The 21,312-nt window shown below is 38.0% G+C and overlaps 1 protein-coding gene across 11 annotated transcripts in view; it reads right to left on the bottom strand.

The window, feature by feature from the left end:
* Nucleotides 1-621: 621 nt before the first annotated feature.
* The window catches only part of KLHL20 (kelch like family member 20), a 62,651-nt gene continuing 41,960 nt past the window's right edge, over nt 622-21,312 (bottom strand). For 4 of the 11 annotated variants that reach the window (XR_012423868.1, XM_074015315.1, XM_015438856.3 and 1 more), the window contains 4 exons: nt 13,195-13,328; nt 11,772-11,980; nt 5,105-5,211; nt 622-2,138 (listed from right to left, as the gene is read on the bottom strand). Coding sequence is in view for 3 of the 11 variants with exons in the window: in XM_074015315.1 (XP_073871416.1) it covers nt 2,054-2,138; nt 5,105-5,211; nt 11,772-11,980; nt 13,195-13,328 (535 nt within the window). In the remaining 8 variants the exon portion in view is untranslated. The remainder of the gene's footprint in view (nt 2,139-5,104; nt 5,212-11,771; nt 11,981-13,194; nt 13,329-21,312) is intronic. The other 7 variants (XR_012423837.1, XR_012423860.1, XR_012423798.1 and 4 more) reach the window with 4 other exon arrangements.

Raw genomic sequence — 21,312 nt, 5'->3', positions numbered from 1 at the left:
AGTCTAATCCCTAGTTTTGTTCTTGCTATTATCACTCTCTTTTGCCTCAGATGTATGAAATAGTAGAGTCTTGGGAAATACATGGTTTTGCCTTGAAGACTGATTGTTAATGATGTACTACAGTAAGGATCTCATAAAAGTTTCTATACTTTTTACATGTTCAAACCAGACTTAGTTAAAATACCTAAGGTCTTTTATTATATTTAGTTTCAGGTAAACCTGCAGTGGCAGTGTGGCATAGAAGGAAGAATGGACTGGGAATTGAGGAAACTGACTTCTAATGTTGGTTCTGTCATTAACTATTTATTCTTAGGCAGACTTCTGTGGTTTTCAGACTTGGATCAGTGTAATAAATAGGTTTGGACTAGATGATTATTAAAGAGTCCTTCCAGCTCAAAATTGTATGATTCTAAGTTCTACCTAGAAAATAAGTTTATAGGTTAGGTAATATAACATATAAAAATAGATAATGAAAATTCCTATTAATTCTAGCTGGCAATCCTTTTATTCCTTCAAGTTGAAAGCACTTGTAAGTTTACATACAGGTAAAATAAATTATATAGAAACAGAAATTCCAAATTAAATAACAAAAGTACAAGGATAAAAAGCATTAGCTAAAAATTTTTTAATGGTAAATACTACCTTTATTTAAAAAAGTTATACATGCTAGAAAAAAGCATAAATGATACATGTAAACAACTGTTTACTCAATACTTTTTTTTTCCTTGAAAAAGGTGCAAATGATCTTTAAATGTAAACACAAAGTTGCCAAACATCTTTGTAGTTGGGGAAAGGAGGTTATTCCTTTTAAATGCAGTTAGTCTTATTCAAAGATTTTTCTTGCAAAATATATTGAAAAAAATTTGTCTATGAATACAATGAGGAAAAAAAACTTTAACCATTGAAATTATGTTTTTTCCTAAAAATTTTTAACTTTTTACCAGAAAGTGCAATTTGAGAGAAGTAGTAACAATGGTCTTATAGAATGAAGATAATGACACATTGTTTGTATAAAAGAACCAAGATATTAATAAAATGCCTCAATTGATTTTATATTCTTTAATGTGTGCTATTACATGAACTGAATAATTCATTCCCTTGGAGGCTGTTATTAAAGGTAAGCCTCAGCTTAACTAGGCCTGAGCATCAAGAATAAATTGCATAACAGAATTCACTGCTGGGAGAAGATATTTCTCCCTGCTGGTCCTTGGTAGCAATAAGGAAACAGGAAGGACAGTTGCTTTAGTTGGTAACATTTTTGAGCAAAAACTGTTGCAGAGCTGCATGTGATTCTCTTGGATTCTCAAGACAGCATATGAGACATATATTGTTTTTATAAGAGGCACTGAGCAGAGCTCTAGATCTAGCAGAAACTCTATGAGAATATTATGAAAAAAAGACTAAATAAACAAATTCATATAGAAACAAGACATAAAATTACACTGATGAAAACTGTAGTGTCTGAGTCCTGGTTTTTATTGATTTAGTATCCCTTCTGAATTGTACTATTTAAAAAGAGATGTTGCCTTTTCTTGGTTTTTTTTTTTTTTTTTTAGATTTTCAAGTGTTCTGGTGGTTAGTGCAAGAATAATGGCTAGCTAATACATTTTGCATACCTACCTTAATTCCTGGTAATCCTTGTTAGGGGAATCACGTGGATGAAGTGTCTAGAAATAACAGCCAAATCATATATAGCCCTTATGCCCTTATTAAATAGTATTTTCAAACCTAAATCAATACCTTATAAACAAAGTAAGTTTTGCTGCTTGGAATTTTTTTCTTCTTTTCTTTTTTTTGTAGGAGGAAGGGTAAGTTCAAAACGAAAACAACAAAAAACCATGATAAATTAAAACCAAAAATAAATATTCTTCTGCACAGAGTTGAAAATTATTGTGCATCTTGCAGGTGAAGTACTTTCATTTGTATTTCCATATGTTGAGGCACCGGCAAATAATAAAATTTGTTCTAATGTTTTCTCAAGCTGTACAAAGCTCCAAGGTCAAAGCTCCCCAGAATACAGAGGAATATGTACAAGACTCTGTCTTCTCTGTGTTCACCAAATATGGGATTCACAATGTGTCATTTTAATAACTCCTACACCACCCCCTAGCCGACGGTAATTCATCCCGCCATATAACCTGCAAAGAGAGAAACATAATCATATTTTCTAACTGGAAAAAAAGCACCATTTCTTCCACAACTAAGATGTTATTAACACATTTCTATGTTTTATATTACAACTAATATTTTCAGCTTCACACTAATACTGTCTTCATTCTAAAAATTAGAAGCTGCAGTTGAGCACTGTTGAGTAGCAGGACTGTTTCAGAGATTGACATGCTCTCATAGGAGGCTGTGAGAAGAATAAGAGAGCATCATATTCACTTTTTGCATCAGAACTTTACAACTTTATACCTCACTGACTTCTAACAATTACACAGAATTATATATTCTACATTTTTGTAATTTTGCCCCTGGCTATATTATTGTCCCACCTATGTTTTCCCTTTGCCTAAAATTCTTTAAATATTTATTTTTATCCCTTTGTCTTATATGTACTCTGTAAGCCTCCTCAAGTCTTTTATAGAACAAAACTGGATTTGAGTAAAGTCGCACCTAGTTTGTGACAAGATCATCTTCAAAATTAAGGACCTTCCATGGAGAAGAATACTAGACCCTTATCAGCTATGAGGTAGAGTTGGTTTTTAAGTCTGGGATATGTAACTGCAAATATTTAGTTATTACTCTTTCAACAGATGATCCTCAAGAATTTCATGACTATTACTTTGTCATCTATTACTAATTCTATTTAGTGACAGTTACTAAGAAGTCCTCAGATAAGATTATAGTGATTAAGTGACAGTAAATTTGGCTGTCTTCAGAAATTATGCTTACTCAAAATTCTTAGTAAAAATAGAAAGCTGTATATGGAAGAAAATATCCTGCCAGTGAGAGGCCCAAAGCTGCCATTACCTATCCTTTACCGTTATTAGGTTTTGCTAAAATGTTACCTTTCCAATGAGGCCTTCCCTGGCCACCTTTAAAAACAGATTCCCCTCCCTGTACTCCCTAGCCTCCTCCCCTGCTTTGATATTTGCCATAGCACTTCCATCTACTGGTATGGTACTGTTAGTCTCCCTCAATACAATTGGTTAGCTCCAGCAGGGCAAGAAATTTTTTTTTTAGATGGAGCCTTGCTCTGCCACTCAGACTAGAGTACACTGGTGTGATCTCAGCTCACTGCAACCTCCACCTCCTGGGTTCAAGAGATTCTCGTGCCTCAGCCTCCTTAGTAGCTGGGATTACAGGCGTGCGCTCAGCAGGAATTTTTTGTTGTTGTTGTTTAGTTTTGTAGCCCCAGGGCTCAGAGCACTTAGTAAATTTTTTTTTTTTTTTTTTGAGATGGAGTCTCACTCTGTCACCTAGGCTGCAGTGCAATGGCCCAATCTCCACTCACTGCAACCTCTGCCCCCCAGGTTCAAGCGATTCTCCTGCCTCAGCCTCCCAAGTAGCTGGGATTACAGGTGCCCACCACCCATGCCTGGCTAATTTTTGTATTTTTAGTAGAGACGAGGTTTCACCATGTTGGTCAGGGGGTCTCTAACTCCTGACCTCAGGTGATCTGCCCACCTTGGTCTCCCAAAGTGCTGAGATTACAGGCATGAGCCACCATGCCCAGCCATTAGTAAATCTTTACTTAATGAACAGGACTGTAAAAATGTGATGTAAGAGCAAAAAGTACTATGCTGTTATTAGCTTGACTTTAGTTTGTGACCACTGAGTCATATGGAGCTGTGAGACATATGGAGGATCCAAAGCATGTCACTTAAATCTCTGTGAAGGTTGTGGCTTTCCTAGAGATAGACTATAGTTGAATCTAATAGGGTGATGAAAAAACCCAGGTGGATAGTTGCAGGCTTAAAATTAGGAAATGTATTAGAAACACAGTAAGAATGGACTACAAGACTGCCTCTTTTAGAACAGTAACAATAAAACAGAGCTCAGCTTATCCTTCATGGTCATAAGAAAAATTTCCCAGAATGTCTGCTCCTCAGCTCACATGTCCAGCCTGATATTTCTGGTTGATGTGCAACCTTAGCCACTGAGATGGTAACCCTAAACTTGCTTAGGCAAGTAAGCCCATTTTATTGAGAAGGAAATCCCAAATTGCTTAGAAGGCAAAACTGTTTTCTTAGAAGACTAGTATTTAGAATTAAGTACAGATATGCCATACATCAAACCCATAGTACCGTTATTTTTAAAGTTTGAGAATCAACTATATGTTTGGCATTTTAAGTTCTTATACTGTTTAAGAGAATTTGGCTTTTTAGAGCATCTATAAGATTACTCTTGTGATTCCAGTATAAAATATGATTGAGTAAAGATTTAGACTTAATTATTTTAAGTTTAAAGGTTTAAGAGAATTTTGCTAAGTTTGTAAAGGTTTTGAATATTTAAAATAAGTGTAAAAGTCACCTAATTTATGTGAAATTATAAAAACTACTTAACTACTTAGGAAAGCTTTATTAGACAATTGAGGATTTAAAAGTAAAGTAAAATTAAACCTAGATATGAAGTTTAAGTTAAGCTCTCTTAAATAAGATGTAGCCTCCTCCCTAAAAGTTAAAATGGGTTTAAAAATGAAATATTCTTTTTTTAAACATTAATTTTTCAAAAGTAATTGCAATTTGTTTTTCCTAAGCATAGGTTTCCCACAAGAACACCAAAAAATGGCATGGACAGATTTGGAGCCAGACCTAGGTTCTAATTCTAACTCTGTCACTAAGTCAGTTAGGCAAGTCATTTTATTTCTCAGTGCTTTTGTTTCCTCATCTGAACATGATCGGACCAGGAAGGATATTTTTTCCCCTATTTTACCCATCTCTAATTATAAAACTGGACAGTTACTGAAAAGGAGAATTTTGTAATATATCAGCCACTTTAGAGCAATCAAGTCAAAATGAGCCATAAATATGTGTAACTTCAGCCCTCTTCAAAGTACTCCAGTGTACTGACCATCCCAGTTCTGATGGTCATGGGCTATCTCAAGCCCATGATTTCCAAGTCAGTAGTAAGGTGATTTGCTACACAGCTTAAAAGTTACCTCCATGTATTGGCATCAGGATCAAAAACTTCTATGGTCTTCAAGTATGTTGTGCCATCAAAACCTCCTACTGCCATGAGCTGTCCATTGACCACTGCCAGGCCAACCTACAAAACCAAAATATAGTAAGCTGCTGAAGAAACTAGACAATCATTAAGGAAATTATAGACTGGTTTCTAGATAAATCTGTTTACAAAAGATAATTCTTTATGGCCTTATATTCTGGTTTACTGAAACACAGAGGGAAGATGTAACAACAAAAGTCTATCAAATTATGGGAACTATAAAATTATATATTCAATTAGAATATTCACACAGAATCGAAAACATGTATTTCTTAAATTAAAAAAAAAAACTGCTCACTAGGAGTGATCAAACAACCTTCAAACTGCTCTCACTTCTTTTGGTGTTTGCCTGCTCTAATCTTTCTAAATTGCTACTAAAATTCTCTTTTAAAAATACAAATCTAGGCCAAGCATGGTACCTCATGCCTGTAATCCCAGCACTTTGGGAAGGCCCAGGTGGGAGCATCACTTGAAGCCTAGAGTTCAAGACCAGCTTGGGCAACACAGTGAGACCCCTATCTCTACAAAACTAAAGTAAAACAGAAAAACAGAAATCTAATCATATTGTCACTTTCCTCTTTAAAAACTTTCTTACTTTGGGAGGCTGAGGTGGGTGGATCGCTTGAGCCCAGGATTTCGAGACCAGCCTGGGCAACATAGTGAGACTGTCTTTACAAAAAATACAAAAATTAGTTGGGTGTAGTGAGGCACACTTGTAGTCCCAGCTACCTGGAGGCTGAGGACGGCTTGAGCCTGAAAGGTCGAAGTTGCAGTGAGCTGAGATTGTGCCACTGCACTCCAGTCTGGGCAGCAGAGTGGGACCCTCTCAAAAAAATCTCCTAAAACCAAAATACTTTCTAAGCCTCCCTACTACTTAAGGAAAAGTTTAAAGTCCTTATTATGTTACTCAGGCCCTCCAGAAATCTATCTTAGCCTACTATTTGAGCCTCACCGCCTATAGTTTCCCTTTACTCCTACTAATGAATCCTATGCTGCAGTAAAACTGGATTAATTGCTAGTCCCTGAAGATAACATACATTTTTCACACCTCCACACTTTTTTTTTTTTTTTTTTTGAGACGGAGTCTCGCTCTGTCGCCCAGGCTGGAGTGCAGTGGCCGGATCTCAGCTCACTGCAAGCTCCGCCTCCCGGGTTCACGCCATTCTCCTGCCTCAGCCTCCCGAGTAGCTGGGACTACAGGCGCCCACCACCTCACCCGGCTAGTTTTTTGTATTTTTTTAGTAGAGACGGGGTTTCACCGTGTTAGCCAGGATGGTCTCGATCTCCCGACCTCGTGATCCGCCCGTCTCGGCCTCCCAAAGTGCTGGGATTACAGGCTTGAGCCACCGCGCCCGGCCAACCTCCACACTTTTGTACATGTTCCCTGGCTGGTGTTTTCTCCCCGCCCCCCTCTCTCTCTTTCTCCCTCTCTCTCTCTTTTTCCCTCTCTGTCTCACTCACAGGGTCTCACTCTGTCACTCAAGCTGCAGTGCAGTAGCAGGATCACAGATCACCATAGTGAAACCGTCTTTACTAAAAATACAAAGAAATAGCCGGGCATGGTGGCACGCACCTGTAGTCCTGTAGTCCTAGCTACTCAGGAGGCTGAGGCAGGAGAATCACTTGAGCCTGGGAGGTGGAGGTTGCAGTGAGCCAAGATCGCACCACTGCACTACAGCCTGGGTGACAGGCTCAAAAAATAAAACAAAAAAACAGTTCACGATAGCGTCCACCTCCTAGGCTCAAGTGATCCTCCCACCTCAGCTTCTTAAGTTGCTGGGACTACAGGGATGCACCACTACATCTGGCTAATTTTTAAATTTTTTGTATAGATGGGGTCTCATGTTGCCCGGACTGGTCTCAAATTCCTGGGCTCAAGTAATCCTGTCTCTGCCTTTCAAAGTGCTGGGATTACAGGCATGAGCCACCGCACCTGGCCCTGGCTACTGTTTTCTGTCTTTTAGAAAAGCTTATTCTTCCTTCATGAGCTAGCTTACATGTGATGGTCTTTGGTAGTCTCTTCACTGCCCCAACTCATTCTTACTTCCCCAAAGCAGTAAGTGCATTCTCCTATGTTCTTCCATAAAATACATAACACCACTGTAGGGTTTATTTATTATAGTTAGCTGTAAACATTTCAATTTCCTTCACTAAATTGGGAGCTACTAAAGGAGAGGAATCATGTCATACTCATTTTTGCTTTCCCAACACATAGCAAACACTTAACAGGAATATGACTAAGATGCTGTTAGTTGTCAGTAACAAAAAGCCATTGATATGTGAAGGCTTTGACTTGCTGACACCTTCCAGTGGTGTTCCTTGATTTATGCCAACCAGAATTCACTCTCTTTTATCCTCAGATTGTGGAGTGCTTAGCTACTGCTTGCTTCTCCTTCCTGTTATGGATGCCTCGATAAACTCCTGACGTGATCAGTGGTTAATGGGTTACATTTTGCTCTGAGCAAACATTCCAAGATGGATGAATTCTATACTTCACCCAGAAGTCTCTTGTAGTCACAGGCCATCCATGGTCTAGAACATGTCACAGGGGAGTCTCATCTGGTCTATACTATACATAGGATAGACTCAAACTAGTTTGTGGAGACTGGGGGTGGGGCCAGATGTATTTTTGCCTAAACATTTGTATTAGTATGCCAACTACTTAGACTATTAGCTAGAAACATTAGGTTGCAATATATAGATCTAATATTAATTTAGGCAAGGTAGTAGATAATTTGGGGAGATTGTTTCAGAAAAGCAATGGATACAGGATAAATCATAAAAGCCAGGCACAGTGGCTTATGCCTGTAATCCCGGCACTTTGGGAGGCTGTGGGGGATCACCTGAGGTCAGGAGTTCGAGACCAGCCTGGCTAACATGGCGAAACCCCATCTCTACTAAAAATACAAAAGTTAGCTGGACATGGTGGCACGTGCCTATAGTCCCAGCTACTTGGGAGGCTGAGGCAGGAGAACTGCTTGAACCTGGGAGGTGGAAGTTGCAGTAAGCTGAGATTGTGCTACTGCACTCCAGCCTGGGTGACAGAGTGAGACTCCTTCTCAAAAAAAAAAAAAAGAGAAATCCTAAAAAATTATTCTCTAATTAAAGATATGACTGGACACAAAAATTTTAAACTACATGAGATAAAAATAATCAAAAGAAATTCATTATTTTCTAGTGTCAAATTAGCAGGGCTTGATTTACCTAAAAGCATCCTGAATGACCAGTGGGTCAATGAAGAAATGAAGAAATTAAAAATTTCTTGAAACAAATGAAAATGGAAAAACAACATACCAAAACCTATAAAGTAGTTTTGGACATAAAGTGAAAGTAAAAGGAAAGTTTATAGCAATAAGAGCCTACGTCAAAAAAGTACAAAAACTTCAAATAACCTAACAATGCATCTTAAAGAACTAGAAAAGAACCAAATCCAAAATGAGAAGAAACAATAAAGATCAGAGCAGAAATTAATGAAATTCAAGTGAAAAAAACACAAAAGATCAATGAAATGAAAAGTTGACTTTTGAAAGGATAAACAAAATCAACAAACCTTTAGGCAGACTAAGAAAAAAGAGAGAAGGCCCAAATAAATAAAATCAGAGAAGAAAAAGGAGACATTACAACTGATACCACAGAAATTCAAAGGATAATTAGAGGCTATTATGAACAAATATATGCCAATAAATTGGAAAATCTAGAAGAAACAGATAAATTCCTAGACACATACAACCTACCAAGATTGACCCATGAAGAAATCCAAAACTTGAACAGACCAATAACAAGTAATGAGGCTGAGTGTGGTGGCTCATGCCTATAATCTCAGCACTTTGGGAGGCTGAGGTGAATAGATCGCTTGAGCCCAGGAGTTTGAGACCAGCCTGGGCAACATGGCAAAACCCCAACTCTACCAAAAAACAAAAAAACAAAAAACAAAAATTAGCTGGGCGTGGTGGTGTGCACCTGTAGTCCCAGCTAATGGGTAGACTGAGGTGGAAGGATGGTTTGAGCCTGGGAGGTGGAGGATTCAGTGAGCCGACACTGTATCATTGCACTCCAACCTTGGCGACAGACCCAGACCCTATCTCAAAACAAAACAAAAAAGTAATGAGATCAAAGCTGTAATAAAAAATCTCCCAGCAGAATTGAACAATGATATCACTAGACACAGGGCGGGGGACATCACATACCAGGGCCTGTCGGGGAGTGGGGGGCTGGGGGAGTGATAGCACTAAGAAAAATACCTAATGTAAATGACGAGTTGATGGGTGCAGCAAACCAACATGGCACATGTAGACCTATGTATTAAACCTGCACACTGTGCACATGTACCCTAGAACTTAAAGTATAATGAAAGAAAAGAAAAAAAAATAATCTCCCAACAAAGAAAAGCCCAGGACCCAATGGCCTCACTGCTGAATCTTATCAAATATTTAAAGAAGAACTAATACCAATCCTATCAAACTACTCCAAACATAGAGGAAGAGGGAACACTTCCAAACTCACTTTAGGAGGCCAGTATTACCCTGATACCCAAACCAGACAAAGACACATCAAAAAAAGAAAACTACAGTCCAATATCCTCCATGAACAATGATGCAAAAATCTTCAACAAAATCCTAGCAAACTGAATTCAATGACACATTAGAAAGATCATTCATCATGACCAGGAAGAAATTATCCTAGGGATACAAGAATGGTTCAACATATGCAAATCAATCAGTGTGGTACATCACATCAACAGAATGAAGGACAAAAACCAAACAATCATTTCAATTGATGCTGAAAAAGCATTTGATAAAAGTAAGCATCCCTTCATGATAAAAACCTTTAAAAAACTGGGTATAGAGGGAACATACCTCAACACAATAAAAACCATATATGACAGACCCACAGTAGCATCATTTAGAATGGAGAAAAACGGAAAGCCTTTCCTCTAAGATCTGGAACAAGACAGGCATGCGCACTTTCACCACTATTATTCAGTATAGTACTGGAAGTCCTAGCTAGAGCAATAGGACAAAAGAAAGAAATAAAGGGCATTCAAATTGGAAAAGAAGAAGTCAAGTTATTCTTCTTTGCAGACAATATGATCTTATATTTGGAAAAACCTAAAGACTCCACCAAAAAACTATTAGAACTGATAAATTCAGCAAAGCTGCAGGATACAAAATCAAGATACAAAAATCAGTAGCATTTCTATATGCCAACAGCAAACAATCTGAAAAAGAAATCAAGAAAGTAATCCTATTTACAATAACTATAAATAAAATAAAATACCTAGGAATAAACTGAACCAAAGAAGTGAAAAATATGATGAAAACTAGAAAACACTGATGCAAGAAATTGAAGAGGACACACAAAAATGAAAAGACATTCCATGTTCAAGGATTGGAAGAATCAATATTGTTAAAATGTCCATACTATCCAAAACAATCTACAGATTCAATGCAATCCCTACCAAAATACCAATGACAGTCTTCACAGAAATAGAAAAAAAAAATCCTAAAATTTATATGCAACCACAAAGACCCAGAATAGCCAAAGCTATCTTGAGCAACAAACCAAAACTGGAGGAATCTGACTTCAAATTATATCTGACTTCAAATTATACTAAAGAGCTACAGTAACCAAAACAGTATGAGACTAGCATAAAAACAGACACATAGACCAGTGGAAAAGAATAGAGAACCCAGAAATAAACCTATACATTTCCAGCAAACTGTTTTTTTGACAAAGGTGCCAGGAATGTACATTGGGGAAAGGACAATCTCTTCAATTAATGGTGCTGGGAAAACTGGGTATCTATATGCAGAATCAAACTAGACTCCATTTTTTGCCATATACAAAAATCAAATTAAAATGAAGTAAAGCCTTAAATCTAAGGCCTCAAACAATGAAACTGCTAAAAGAAAACACTGGGGAAACTCTCCAGGACATTGGTCTGGGCAAAGATTTTTTTCAGTAATACTCCACAAGCACAGGCAACCAAAGAAAAAATAGACAAATGGGATCACATTAAGTCAAAAAGTTTCTGCACAGCAAAGAAAACAACCAACAAAATGAAAAGACAACCCACTGAATGGGAGAAAACTACCCATCTGACAAGGGATTTGTAACTAGAATATATAAGGGCTCAAACAACTCAACAGAAAAAAATCAAATAATCCAATTAAAAAGTGGGCAAAAAGATCTGAATAGACCTTTCTCCAAAGAAGGCATAAAAATAGCAGACAGGTATATGAAAAGGTGCTCAACATCTGATCACTAGAGAAATGGAAATGAAAATTACAATGAGATGTCATCTCACCCCAGTTAAAATGGTTTTTAACCAAAAGTCAGGCCATAATGATTGCTGATAAAGATGCAGAGAAAAGGGAACCCTCCTACACTGCTGGTGGAAATGTAAATTAGTACAACAGTTTGGAGGTTCCTCAAAAAACTAAGAATAGAAATATCATAGAATCCAGCAATCTAATTGCTAGGTATATACCCCAAAGAAAGGAAATCAGTATATTGAAGAGATATCTGCACTCCCATGTTTATTGCAGCACTATTAATAGCCAAGATTTGGAAGCAACCTAAGTGTCCATAACTCCACTTACTCCACTACGGCGTGATGTCATGGCCACCACCGGAGACCACTGGTTGGTTCTGGGGTTGTATCTCTCAGCACTGCTCAGCTCTGTAGTGTCATCTCTACCTCCTACAGCATAGATCATGTCCTGATACACTGCACAGCCTAGGTGTTTCCTCCGGGTCCCCATAGGGGCTATAGTGTGCCATCTGTTTTCCTGAGGATTGTAACGTTCCACTGTAGGGAAAAGAAAAACCAGTAAGTGAGCATTCAACCGTTTCCTCTCACCTCCAGTTTTCTTTATAGCCACTGATATTTTGTGATAACATATTTTCAACACATGATCTGATTTTTGCTTCTGAGAAGGATTTGTATACCTCTGGACAATACCACATATACTCTCATCAGGGGCTGGTTTCTTCTAGGTATGGTACAGTGGAAAGGGCATGTGTTGGGATCCAGATACTCTGGTTCTAGTTTTATCTAAATGACTAATTAGCTACATGACTCTCAGCTTCACTCTCCTTATCATTCAATGGGGAGCCTGACTACATGATCAATAAGCATCATTCAGTACTAATAATTTATTATCATAATCAGACAACTTCTGTACTCCTATATTCCCTTCCCTATAGCATAGTGCATTTTAAACTTCTGAAGAGAAGACATGTGACAATGAATCTGGTGTGACTGTCATATCGACAATATCCTTAGGCAAAAATACCCATAATGTCTAAATAGAAAGGAATAACAAACCAGGCCAGGTGCAGTGGCTCACGCTTATAATTCCAGCACTTTAGGAGGCTGAGGTGGGTGGATCACTTGAGCTCAGGAGTTTGAGACCAGCCTGGGCAACATGGCGAAACTCCATTTCTACTAAAAATACAAAAATCAGCCAGGCCTGGTGGCACACACCTATAATCCCAGCCACTCGGGAGGCTGAAGTGGGAGGACTGCTTGAGCCCCGGAGGTAGAGGTTGCAGTGAGCCAAGATCATGCCACTGGACTCTAGCCTGGGTGACAGAGCAAGACCCTGTCATAAAAACAAAAACAAAAACAAAACCCAAACAAACGAATTTGTAGTTCTAAGCTTTTATTTATTCTTAGATTATAATATAGAGTATGTTGTGGGTTTTTTTGAGGAGAAGTTGTGATGGAGGAAAAGGAACTACTTATATGAGAAAGTATATAAGAAAGTAGTTTTTAAAATTCATTATACATTTCCAGCAGCTTGTAAAGCAGGGGAAGAAACAAATATTTGGGGAATGTACTCAGAATATGACTACAGTAGGAGCTGAGGAAGAGCTGAGAGCTGCACTCTGCTGGAGGGAAAATCAAGCATTTTCCTAGTAAATTACAGGATAACCTGGAGTTTCTACACTTTTTGTAGGAGGACTCTCCAGGAAAACGTTCTGCTTTTGGGTAAATGATTGCCTTTGGGAGGGACTAACCTGTGTTGAGTGGAGATGTCCCGTCAGAGCCACCTACAGCATATAAGAACCCTCCTAACACAGCCACAGCCACACCTAGTCTTCTGGTACTCATAGAAGCTACCCGAGTCCACTTGTTCTCCTTCGGATCATACCTGTAGTGAGGGAAACCAGACTGTATGCTTGTTCTTATTAAGTGAAGCCTTTTTCATAAGCTCTGAAATCACACTAAAGATATACTGAGTACACAGACTTGCTATAGTCAAATGCGCAATGAAAATCTAACATTTTACTTAGTCATTAGAAAAACATCTTAGAATTTATATCTGTGTCAGCTATTAAGCTATTTTCTACACTCAGACTTGGAAAATGTCCCAAGGAAAGAAGAAAACAACCTATGACCTCAGTTCACATAACACAGGCTCTTTCTTTCTTTTTTTTTTTTTTTTGAGATGGAGTCTTGTTCTGTCGCCCAGGCTGGAGTGCGGTGGCACGATCTCGATTCACTGCAAGCTCCACCTCCCGGGTTCACGCCATTCTCCTGCCTCAGCCTCCCGAGCAGTGGGGACTACAGGTGCCTGCCACCACGCCTGGCTAATTTTTTGTATTTTTAGTAGAGATGGGGTTTCACCGTGTTAGCTAGAATGCTCTCGATCTCCTGACCTCGTGATCTGCCCGCCTGGGCCTCCCAAAGTGTTGGGATTACAGGTATGAGACACCGCGCCCGGCCGGCAATACAGGCTCTTTCTTCAGTGGAATTTTAGTTCATCTGGTCATCTTTGAAATGCCTCTGATGTATTTTAAAATGATTTTTGTAATTTGTCTTTTTTTCCTAGTTGTTGTAGTGGGGGTGATGGCTGTTACTCTCTACTATATCCTATTTGGAAGTAGAAGTCTTTTGCATAGCTCTTTGAAACAACCTTTTTATTATAAAATAAAGCTCAAATACAGAGAGCCACACAAGATAAATGTATAGTTTAAGAGTTATTATCAGGAAAGCCCCCTTGTAAACACCACCCAAGCCAAGAAAAAGAACTTTGCATGCCACTCTGGAAGCCCTGCAATGTGTCCTTGTTTCCAGTCTCTTATCTTATCCTCTCCACAAATAACCATTATCCTGACTTTTAACAGTTATCACTTCCTTGTGTTTATTGTTTTATCACTCAAGTGTCATCCCTAGACACTTCAGTCTTACTTAACATTACATTTAGAAAAATTTTCATTAATATTTATTTAAAAATAGGGGTCTTGCTGTGTTGACCAGGCTAGTCTCAAACTCCTGGCCTCAAGCAATCCTCTCACCTCAGCCCCCCAAAGCACTGGGATTACAGGTGAGTCACTGTGCCTGGCTGAGACTTAAATAAATAAATAAATAAATAAAAATAAAATTAAAAAAAGGCTGAGTGTGGTGGCTCATACCTGTAATCCCAGCACTTTGGAAGGCCAAGGCTGGAGGACTGCTTGAGGCCACGAGTTCGAGTTCAAGACCTGCCTGGTCAACACAGAGAGACCTTATCTCTATAAAAAAATTGGAAAAAAAAATTAGCCAGTCATGGTGGTGTTCACCTGCAGTCCCAGTTGCTTGGGAGGCTGAGGCAGGGATTGCTTGAGACAGTTGTGAGCTATTATCACACCACTGCACTCTAGCCTGGGCAACAGAGTGAGACCCTGTCTCTAAAAAAATTAAAGAGTCTCTTATTGTCTACAGGTTTTCCCTCCATTCCTTTTCCTCCCTGCAATTCATCTGTTTTAGAACCTAGAGTGTATGACAGTTTTCCCCATAATATGGATTTGGTTGACCGTACATTCATAGTGCAGTTCAATCTGTTGCTCTGTCCTTTTTATGTTGGGCAAATTGGTAGTTGGATCTAGAACTTTGATCAGACCATGTTTGGTTCCTTAAACAAGACTACAGAAAGTGGTATGTTAGCAGCTGTTTATCAATGTCTGGATACACTAATTTACTGAGTGTTTCAAAATGATAATATTCTATCACTTATTTTATTTTATTGGGATAATTTTATAAAGAAACAATCCTTTTATCTACTATTTGGTTACTCAATTGATATAATAATACAGTTCATATAAGAAAGGCAGGATATATGCTCTCTCCCTTCACTTTATTTACATGTTTTGAGATAATAAATTTGTTCCCTATGATCTTCCAAAGGCAACCAATTAGTCTTAAAAAATTTAACATTAAGAACTCATAGATTTAAGTGTATTTATTGGATTTAAATCTATTGCAATTATCCCTTTTAAAGCTGAAATTATCTTATCTTTGGTCAGTGGGAACATCTTCAAGTTGGCTGAGTCTTTTCGACTCTTAGCAGTCTCTGACAGCTTGCTTGCTATTTGGTATGACAAGAGGGTACAGACTCATCTGCACATTTCCTGTTCTAAACCTAGAATCAGACATTTTTCCAATAAGGCTCTGGTTTAAAAGTGGGAAATAATATTTCAAGATACAATCTGGGAGCAGAGATGTTCACTGACACTTTATTTCTAGGCTTTCTCAGTTGACAAGCTAGAATATATAGAAATTTTTTCAAAAGAAGAATTTAGTTCAAATTCATACTCAGGACTACGAGATACTTTATTTAACTTCTATTTTACAACCTTATCTTCTTCTACCTCCACACTCTGGTTTTCTTTTTTTTTCTTTTTTTTTTTTTTGAGACAGAGTCTTGCTCTGTCGCCCAGGCTGGAGCGCAGTGGCCGGATCTCGGCTCACTGCAAGCTCCGCCTCCCGGGTTTACGCCATTCTCCTGCCTCAGCCTCCCGAGTAGCTGGGACTATAGGCGCCCGCCACCTCGCCCGGCTAGTTTTTTGTGTTTTTTAGTAGAGACGGGGTTTCACTGTGTTAGCCAGGATGGTCTCGATCTCCTGACCTCGTGATCCGCCGGTCTCGGCCTCCCAAAGTGCTGGGATTACAGGCTTGAGCCACCGCGCCCGGCCCACACTCTGGTTTTCAAGGACAAAGGAGAGAACAGAATTAGAATAATCCACACTCATTTCCTTTATTCTAAATTTATACACATAGCAGAATAGCAATATTATCACTAATATCCCTTAGAACAATTAAAATTCCTTTTTGCATACCTCTTCTTTGTACTACATTTACATGGATTGAGTACATAGCTAGAGCATGCTACACTCTCTCCCTTTTATTTTTATTTTTAGAGACAGGGTCAGTCTGTCACCCAGGCTGGGGTACAGTGGTGCAATCACAGCTCACTATAATCTTGAACTCCTGGGCTCAAGCAATCTCCTGTCTTAGCCTTCTGAGTAGCTGAGACTACAAGTGCGCACCACCATGAATGGCTAATTAAAAAATATACATATATACATTTTTAAGATATAGGGTCTTACTATGTTGCCTAGATTGGTCTCAAACTCCTGGCCTCAAGTGATACTTCTACCTTGGGCTCCCAAAGTGCTGGAATTATAGGTCAGAGCCTATAATCCAAGCACCCAGCCCTCCCTTTTAATCTTCATTTAGTCATAGTTCTACAATTAACTGTATTTATTTATTTGAGGCAGGGTCTTGCTCTGTCACTCAGGCTAAAGTGCAGTGATATGATCATGGCTCACTGCAGCTTTGAACTCCTAGTCTCAAGCTATCCTCCCACCTTGGCTTACCAAAGTGCTGGGATTACAGGTGTGAACCATGTGGTCCAGCCTTTCTGTCAATGTCTTTCTAGTAATTTTGTCCGAAGTTTGTTCTCCTACAGGGCTCAAGAGAACAAGACTCCTTAATCTCTTACATGTTGATAACAGTTGTCTGTGCCCTTTGTACTTCAAAGTCGGTTTCTCAAGGTATAAAATCCTTGGCTCACATTTTTCTTGAATATCTAAAACATGCCATTCTATTTTCTTCTGGCATGAAGTACTGCTTTTAAAAAGCCAGATGATAATCTAAGTTTCTTTTCCTTATAAGTAACATGTACTTTTTTGTAGATACCTAAATAATTTTTTCTTTAAGGTACAGTCATATTATTGCATATGTCTTGGTGTTCTGGGTCAATATTTGAAGGATATAGTGTATTCTTTCAAAAAAGTTTCAATTTTTTTTAATTACAGGAAAGTAATTTTGAATTACAGTTCTTAGTATTCGTTCTGTTTCGTCACTTTGGTTTTCTTCTTTAAGGACTGCTATGATCTGTATAATAGATTTTTACCTATTTTCAATATTTGTTACTATCTCTCAAATGCTCTCTTGATTTTTTTCTATTTATTTATTTATTTTTTGAGAGAGAATTCTGCTCTTGATGACCACGGTGGAGCTCAATGGCGCGATCTCGGCTCACTGCAACCTCCACCTCCTGGGTTCAAGCCTCCCAAGCAGCTGGGATTACAGGTGCCTGCCACCACATCTGGCTAATTCTGTATTTTTAGTAGAGACGGGGTTTCACCATGTTAGTCAGGCTGGTCTTGAACTCCTGACCTCAGGTGCTCCACCCCCCCTTCAGCCTCCCGAAGTGCTGGGATTGCAGGCATAAGCCACTGTGCCTGCCCTTGATTTCTTTTTGACCTTAAAATATTTCCTCTTTTTGACTTCTATTTGTCTTATGGCATTATCTGTTTTCCTTTTTCTCCTTTAATCTTCATTCTGAAATGATTTTTCCTTTCATTTCTAATACTTTTCTGAGTTCTGTCACTTCACTTCTGAATTTTTCTACTTCTGATTTATGTAGTTTCATATCTTGTATCATTTCCTTAATGTCTTTTATCACATTTTGAAACAGTTAAGGTTTTGATGTGTAGGTGTGTCTTTCTAGTGTGCTTTTATTTTCTGTAGAGATGTTATTCTGCTGCTTATTCTCTCTTCTTATATTCACTTTGTATGGAATCTAATCTCAATACTTCGCTATTTCATTTTTACATGAAGTGAGTTTTCCTGAACTTTTAGAAATAGGAGTGAGTGGTTTGGTTTGTGATAGTTTTTCTAACTTTGTGGAGCTCCTTGTTTTTTTAATGTAGTATTAAAAAATATAGTGCCTTGCCTTCAGAGATTATTACTTAAATTTTTTTATTTTTAATTTTTGTGTATATATTTATGGGGTATATGAGATGTTTTGATATATGCATGCAATGTGAAATAATCACATCAAAAAGAATTGGGTATCCTTAAATTTTTTTTTTTTTTTTTTTGAGACAGGGTCTCACTCTATTACCCTGGCTGGAGTGCAGTGGAGCGATCATGGCTCAAGGCAGCCTTGACCTCCCAGCAATCCTCTCACCTCAGCCTCCTGAGTAACTGGGACCACAGGCGTGTGCCACTACGCCTGGCTAATTTTTTTATTTTTTGGAGAGACAAGGTCTCACTATGTTGCCCAGGCTAGTTTTGAAATCCTGGACTCAAGCAACCCTCCCACCTAGGCCTCCCAAAGTGTTGGGATTATGAGTGTGAGCCACAGCGCCTAGTCCAGTGATTTACTGACTATTCACTGCCTTACTTTTGTCTTGGCTTTCTCTTTTCAAGGAAAACAAGGGCATCTGTTGCCCTCATCCTGCTTAATTTTGATTCTACTCCCAGAAGTTTCTCCTCAGTGTAGAGTCCTGACCTGGAAGGTTATCCTGGCTGCTCAGTTTTGAGAGTTCCCAGGGACTAGATGGTTCTAACCCAGCTGGTTCCCAACCAGGTGTTATTTTTTTCCCCTTCATCCCCCCTTTCTCATCCCCTAGGTAACATCTGGCAATGTTTGGAGACATTTTTGGTTATCACAACCAGGCAAGTGCTTCTGGCACTTAGTTGGTAGAGGCTATGGATGCTGTTAAATATCCTACAATGCACAGGACAGTCCCCCACAACAAAGAATTGTCTGACCCAAAACGCCAGTAGTGCTGAGGCTGAGAAACGCTCTTCTAAATCCTTCAGGTCTTATTGAGGTCTTACACTCTCTGGCAGTGGACAAAACTGGTCCTAGTTTCAGTTGCTGATAAATTTTCCCCTTGTGATTTCTAGTGACTATGTATTAGCTAGTTTGAGGTTCTTTTGTTCTTAGATCTGTCAGACATCCAGTTGCTTCTTTCTGATTTCTCCTGAAGATACTAATACCATGCAGGTCTTGTGGCTAAAGGTAGTTTGTCTTTGCCCATTTGTGTTTTGGAGTTTGTGAGGATATCCTTTCCTTTAGTTTTGTCTTTAATTTTGTTCACAGGTTCTGATTTTTAAATTGTGGTAAAATACACATAATATAACATAAAATTTACCATCTTAACCATGTTTTAACTGTTTAGTAGTGTTAAGTATATTCACATTGTTGTGTAACTCCAGTCTCCAGAACTAGTACATAGGTTTTTAGCTTTGCTATCTATTACTTTATCTGTTTTTACGTGGGCATTTGGAGATATTAAAAAACTATGCCATCACTGCTGCTAACCTCCTGTACTGAGTTTTGAAAGTGAAAAAATCTTGACAGAGAGATAAAAGGGAACTGGCATAGCTTTCAAGAGTTACCTTCTATTTTATCTGTACTGACAACAGTTAAACTTTTCAACATATGCATGGTAAACTAATAAATGCTACCTCAAAAATTTTAGAGTCATGACTCATTTCTTTTTCAGAAGTAAGGATGAAATATATGTTCTTATCAGTAATCATACCACATGAGACTCTAAAATCTAATGATGAAAAGCTGACAGAAGAAATTAAGAACAAAATCTGTTCCACCAAAATTAACTATTTGTACACTAGTATAAAGTGACTATGGCAGCCCACCTAGATTTCCCTAAGCATACTTCAATGATTAATGAGAGTCTATATACAAAATACTTTAAGCTTTTTATCAGATGTCCTATACAAAGTATTATTACTTAATCATTTCTCTGAGGGAAGTCTGAGTAGAGTCATGCATTAAGTATACTCCAGGTAGATTCGGGAAAAAAATCAGAACAGATTTCACAAGTGGTATGCTTGATATATATAGAACGTAATCTGAAATACATTTCTAACATTTCAATGTTAGGTACAATCAACGTGACAGTTGAAAAACTCAGGTTATGTGCCCCAAAGCATAGGCAACAAAAGCAAAAAAAGTAAGATTATGTCAAACTAAAAGGCTTCTGCATGGCAAAGGAAACAATCAACAGAGTGAAGAGACAATCTACAGAGTGGGAGAACATATTTGCAAACCATACATCTCATAAAAGGTTAATACTGAAAATATATAAGGAACTTAAACAACTCAACAGCAAGAAAACAAATAATCTGATTTAAAAATGGACAAAGGACCTGAACAGATATTTTTCAAAAGAAACACATACAAATGGCTAAGTATATGAGAAAATGCTCAATATCACTGATCATCAGGGAAATGCAAATTCAAATCACAAAGAAATATCATGTCACACCTGTTAGAATGGCTATTATATAAAAACAGAAAGATAAATATTGGCAAGAATATGGAGAAAAGGAAACCCTTGCACTCTATTGATGAGAATGTAAACTAGCATAGCCATTACAGAAAACAGTATAGAGGTTCCTCGAAAAATTAAAGATACAACTATCATATGATCCAGTAATCCCACTACTAAGTATATATTCAATGGAAATAAGTATGTTGAAGAGATACCTGTACTTTCATATTCATTGCAGCATTATTTACAATAGACAAGATATGAAGTTAAGCTAAATGTACTTCAACAGATGAATGGATACAGAAAATATGGCATATATGAATAGAATACTATTCAGTCTTAAAAAAGAAGGAAATCCTGGCATTTGTGATGGCATGGATAAACCTGGAGGACATTAAGTGAAACAAGCTAAACATAGACAAATATTGCATGATCTCACTTATATAAAGCATCTAAAAAAGTTGAACTCATGGAAGTAGAGAGTAGAATGGTGGTTACCAGGGGCCGGCAAGGTGAGGGGCAGTGAGGAAATCTTGGTAAATGAATACAAAATTTCAGTTAGAGAGAAGGAATAAATTCAAGGACTCTAATGCACAACATAGTGACTATAGTTAATAACAATGTATTATACACTTGAGAGTAGATTTTAAGTGTTCTCAGCACAAATAAATCATGAGTATGTGAGGTAATAAATATGTTAATTAGCTCTTGATTTAGCTATTCCACCAGCTATACATATTTCAAAACATCATGCTGTACACTATGAATATATACAAT

The sequence above is a fragment of the Macaca fascicularis genome, chromosome 1 (genome assembly GCF_037993035.2).
Source record: "Macaca fascicularis isolate 582-1 chromosome 1, T2T-MFA8v1.1".
In the NCBI taxonomy this organism is placed as follows: Eukaryota; Metazoa; Chordata; class Mammalia; order Primates; family Cercopithecidae; genus Macaca; species Macaca fascicularis.
Note: the sequence above shows the minus strand (reverse complement) of the source record. Positions and strands in the feature narration are given on the sequence as shown.